The sequence below is a fragment of the Apaloderma vittatum genome, unplaced genomic scaffold, assembly GCF_000703405.1.
Source record: "Apaloderma vittatum isolate BGI_N311 unplaced genomic scaffold, ASM70340v1 scaffold31808, whole genome shotgun sequence".
NCBI lineage: Eukaryota > Metazoa > Chordata > Aves > Trogoniformes > Trogonidae > Apaloderma > Apaloderma vittatum.
In genome coordinates, this window is record NW_009732973.1 from 2602 (window position 1) to 7867 (window position 5266).

Genomic DNA, 5266 nt, shown 5'->3' on the forward strand with positions numbered 1-5266 from the left:
ACGCGGGCGCTCACTGAGCGCGCTGCGGGTCTGTGCTCTCAAAGCGCACTTCAGCTACGCCCACGTAAAATATGTTGTCAGTACACGGAAACGGGACACCGAGCTACGAAAATCGAACTTATTTGTGTGCATACAGGGTTATTTACTTATTTATAACCTGGAGATTTTTAAAAAAAGAAATAAAATTGAAACCCAAATGAAGGTGAGCCCACTGTTGGTTAATCATCACGCGGAGCAACCGCCAGGCAGCAAAATCTGCCTTTTTGTGCTGAGGAACAAGGTGTGTGTGCCGCTCCCCAAGGAGCAACGCCCCTCCTCGCCAGCACAGCCCCTAGGCAGGGCCAGGAGTGACAGCACACACAACCCCTTTCCCACCGCGTTTTCCTTCTTTCTTTCTGGTTTTACTGCAAGAAAAAGCTCAAGGGAACAGGTGCTCTCTGCGGAGGGGCCGGCGGCACGGTACCTGGTGCCGCATGAAGTGCTGCTGGAAGGCGTTGCCGTTCTTGAAGACCTTGAGGCAGTAGGGGCAGAGCAGGTGCCGCGTGTCCTCGTGGATCATGCGGAAGTGGCTGTCCACCTCCGAGTAGAGCGACGAGCGGTACTGGCACACCTGCACCGGGGGGACGGGGACAGTTAGCGGCGAAATAACACCGGGGTGCAGCTCGCTCTCACTGCTGCAGCGCGGGGATCCCCACGGGGGGAGCTGAGGAACCAGCTCCTGAAGAACCCGCTGGCTTATTCCAGCTGCAAGCTACGAAACCAAGCACCGCACGTTCAGAGCAGTTTGGAGAAATGGGTTTGAACTACTTGTATAAAGGGAAAATAGTGAAGTTCAAGCTCCAGGTCCAAGGAGACAAAAAAAAGGGGAAAAAAGGGAGAGACGGTCAATGCAGAGCCACTGGGATACACTAAAGAGCAGTTTCTTCAGGGTCTATGTAAAATGCAGAATTTGGAATGTGATCTGGTTTAACAGAGTGTATTTTACGAGTTTCTTCTCTGTTTTTTCTTTTTTGGAGGGAGAGTATTAGGACCTCTGGGTGGAGGTGACACGTTCAGAATCGACACAAGCACAAATCTCATAGCAACAGAGTGTCAAGAGAAGGTATCACACAAGCAACATGATCTCATCTGCTCCAGAGTGACAACTTCTCTTTATGGCACAGCAATTTGCCTGCAGGCCCTGGGAGGCAAAAAAAATAATAATAATAAAAAAAAAAAATCAGGCTCTGAATGCCAGTGGGGCTAAAGAAACGTCTACCGAGCTGATCCAGCTTCAGAGCGCTGGGAGCTGGCGGAAGAGCCACTGGATTTCTCCAAGTCCACACCTGGAAAAAACCACTGTGGGCTCTGGGGCACCAGGTCTGGAGCTCCGCTCCAAGCGCCAGAGCTCCTCCTCTCAATCCTGTAGCGCGTGTTTGTGAAGGGCAGCCCCGGAGCTCCTGTGTACCTGACACACGTAGGGCATCTCCCCGGGCTTGTGAGTGTCCTTCATGTGCTGCAGGAACATCGGCTCGCTCTCGAAGGCCCACTCGCAGATCTTGCACTTTGCTGCAAGGGGAAGGGAAAGCCGGGGGACAGAGCACAGCGTTACACAATCCTTCAGCAACAACCGTCCCTAAAACAGAACAAGAACATACCCACCCCCAAAGCACGACCCTCCTAAGCCTCAACAAAGAGCAGCAGCAGCATCAACTCACTTGTTGACTCGTAGGGACTGTGGACGTTCTCTAAGTGACACTGTAGCTGGAACGGGGTGGAGAACTGTCGGTAGCAGTGCTGGCAGATGGTGTGGACATCCACCTCTCCGTTCTGCTGATCCAGCTCCACGTGGTGCTTCATGTGGTTCATAAACCTTCGGGAGGGGAAGAGAACGGCTGTGAACGGGGATCCAAACATTTTGCACCCGCAACCCGGAAAGCGCTACGAACGCTACGCCCAAGGGTTCTTCAACACCACTAAAGACGTTTCCTTCTCGCTCTTCCCACCCATTACGCAAATTCAGTCCAGCAGCCTCCCGCTCCCCAACTCTAGGGAAAGCCAGAGAACAGATTTCAGGGTTCAGAGGCTGTGCTGCGACCCCGACGGGAGGCGCTGGGAACACCAAAGGCCGTTTCTGCGGCGCGGCGCGTTCCCTTACCGTATGTTGTTCTTTAGCCTCTTGGTGCAGTGCGGACACCTGAAGGAAGTCGGAACCTTGGGGAAGTTGAGGAGCTGGTTCACTTTGCCACCGTCTCTGCCATAGTAGAAATCATCTACCAACATAATGAGCTTACTTTGGGATGAGTCAACTACGTTTTCACTTGGCTCTGGAGCTTTAGCAGGCGGGGACAGCGCAGGGATGGGAGTAGAAGAGGGTGGTGAAGCAACAGCTGTAGTTTTTTCTGGAGACGGAGGCTTTGCAGATTGAATATTTGGTTCAGATTCTGGAGATTTTCTTTTCCTGAGGAATTTAACCATTTCAGGGCAGCAGTACTAAAAGGAAAACAAACCCACAAGTTAAACAGTTATCTAGGAAGAACTGTATATACACACGCTATTACACACAGACTAACTGGTACTAAGAAAAGACAGAGGAACTTTAGGAAACTCTTGAAACTAATGCAGAGTCAATACCCCGTCAGCTCTTTGGATTGTTTACAAGATTAGAAACAGAAGGCATCTCCTGGCACCAACAGGAGGTAAGATCGACGTCCTCCCTGCTTCCAGCGAAGGAGGCTGAGCCTCTCGCTCTCTCCTAGTCCTGGTCTCCCTTTTCGCAAAGCCCCCGATCGAGGAAGAAGAGCTGTTCTCTGCCGCGCACAAGCACGAGCAGTTCCCCCTTATCTGCTCCTCCGAGCACAGCTGTCACTTACACACATGTGGCCTCTTAAAGCTTCGGTCACTCGGAACTGAGCGTCGCACCTCGGGCAGACCTTCCTGCCACCATCTTGCAAATCAAACGTGGGAATAGGAGATGAACTGACTGTGTCGGGGAAAAACAAAACAAGAGAAAGAGAATCCTTGCACTTCACCTTAAACACAGGCAACCCTTCTGGGATATGTGGAAACACTTCAGTTTCAAGAGTTGTACTTTTAACGACTACCCAGACTGGAAGAGGCACGAAAAAGGCCGAAGTATGCAAACTTCTGACAACCTTCACGACAAAATGTACCCCCCAGCAGCCAGAAATATCTCTAAACTAGACTTAATAGCAATGTACCTCACAGCAACTTCTCGACTCCCAAACACCTCAGGAAGGTGCTTTTTTTTGGGAGAAGCAAAGATTTTATCCTTTTGCCTGCCTCTGTAGAGAATTTCAGGTGCGTGTATTCTCAAGCTGGCAGCAGGCACAGCAGTGACTTTGAGCGCAGAGTAACGGGTGTGAGCAGACAGCCCCACGCCCATCACCACTGGATGGAAACGTGCCGAGAAAGATGAAGAATCCAGAAGCAAAGCTTTCCAAGAGTTGATCCCTATCATGGAGTCTCGGCAGTTACGCTCCAGCATTTTGTTCCTCCAAAAAACCAGATTTCGGAATTCTCAGCAGAACCAACCGCGTGAGGAGAGCCGCGACGGACCGTACCTTTCAACGACGACGACGAGGAGGACGACTCGGACACGCTCGATCTCTGGGAACCGTGCACGGGGCTGCTGTTGGAAACCACCAGCGGGCCAGGGCTCTGTCCTAACGAAGGAATGGTGTTCAGAGCATTCACTAGCTTAGCAACCTCATTGCCAGGGCTCTGTCCTAACGAAGGAATGGTGTTCAGGGTATTCACTAGCTTAGCAACCTCATTGCTGTTCTCACCAGTCACTCCAGGTCTCTTTACAGTCACCAAGCTCGCAATACTCACTGCCAAGGGAACGGATAATACAAGAACACTAATAAGGAATCAGTGAGATCTGATCCGCTGCGTGACGCCCACCCCAGCTGGAATCTCTCCTCTCTCACTCCTCTGCCCTCGCCAGCGGTGGCCGAGCCACCTGGCACCCCGGCCCGTCACACGAGGGCTGGCAGGACGGGCAAGCGGATTCCCCGACCTCCGAGCTACGAGCTGAGTCCCACGATGAACTAAACAGGACAGGGATGGTCCCAGACACCATTTGTATTTCTTCTCTAAATGCAGCTGCATACGATTACAGCCACTTAAAACTAAAAATAGCCCGACGACTTGCTGGGTGAAGAAGTATTTTTTCCCCCTCTCTAAATTGTTCGTCGCTATTCTGGAGCGATCATTTCACTCATGAATTCAGCCGACATTCAAAAAATAAAAATAATAACAAAAAAAAAGCAGCACGGTTTGTTTCTGCTTGTGTTCATCACCTACTTGTTTTCACCTTTCAAAAAACACAAGTAGTATTTCACACTTTTGGGGACTTCTGGTTAACGGTCTCGGAGCATTCCACAAACCACGATTTAACTAGTTCTCAAAGCAAACTTCTCCTGAGGGTTATCCTCCTCCCCCAGGTTGGGAGGAGAGAGCAAGCCTGCGCCAGCAGCTGAGGCAGAACCAGAACTCAGAGCTCCCACTCAGGTTCTGCCTCTCGGCCGCCGCGCCATACGTCAGCCCATCAGGTTACAGACAGCGTCACGCACTCAGCCCCCTCGCTTTCCCGTGGCAAGTCTTACCTAATTTGGGGTTAGTAGCTTGACTGGACTGCCCTGGCTGCTGCACAGTTAACTGTCCCAGTGCTGCTGGCTGCGGTGCAGTAGGAGTTGTGGAGGTGCTGGGAGTGGACTTACTTTGCTGTTGGGCCTGGGACTGCGGAACAGTGCTCCGGATGGTGAGCGTGGCCGGAATGACCGTAGTGAAAGTGTTGGTGGTGGGTCGGACCGGCATGGTCGTACCCGGTCTCACCTGGGCCATTTGAGAGAACACCTGAGGAACGCCAACGGCCGGTTTAACAAACTGGGTACCTGGGGCTTCAGAAACAAACGAACAAACAAGGCGCATCAAGTAACCAAAGTCCATCCTTTGCGCGGTAACAACTGAATGCAACTTAGTTTTCCAGCGCGGCTGAACTCCCCGAATTCCCAGCACTCTCAGCACGTGGGTACTACGACCAAAGGACCTTCTCTCTGCTGCCGGGAATTACAGCCACAAATCCAGACAAATCTCCCCTACCACAGAAACAACTCCCCTTCTCTTCAGAGCTACCAGATACGCAGATGAAATACAGATTTCAAATATAATTTTATTTTTTTTTAACCCTTAGGAGTCTTAAAAAGGAACAAGACAGTAGCCTTGGCTTGTGTCGGTCCTTACCTGGGACGAGGGTGATGGG

At 51.4% G+C, this 5266-nt stretch overlaps 1 protein-coding gene across 1 annotated transcript in view; it reads right to left on the reverse strand.

The window, feature by feature from the left end:
• POGZ (pogo transposable element with ZNF domain) overlaps window positions 1–5266 on the reverse strand; it is a gene marked incomplete at its 3' end in the record, with an annotated part of 12329 nt that overhangs the window by 2516 nt on the left and 4547 nt on the right. Inside the window, exons 5-12 of the mRNA XM_009875712.1 lie at window positions 4611–4980; window positions 3772–3833; window positions 3564–3708; window positions 2853–2962; window positions 2138–2472; window positions 1698–1852; window positions 1448–1548; window positions 464–610 (exon numbers count right to left, since the gene is read on the reverse strand). Coding sequence (XP_009874014.1) covers window positions 464–610; window positions 1448–1548; window positions 1698–1852; window positions 2138–2472; window positions 2853–2962; window positions 3564–3708; window positions 3772–3833; window positions 4611–4980 — 1425 coding nt within the window. The remainder of the gene's footprint in view (window positions 1–463; window positions 611–1447; window positions 1549–1697; window positions 1853–2137; window positions 2473–2852; window positions 2963–3563; window positions 3709–3771; window positions 3834–4610; window positions 4981–5266) is intronic.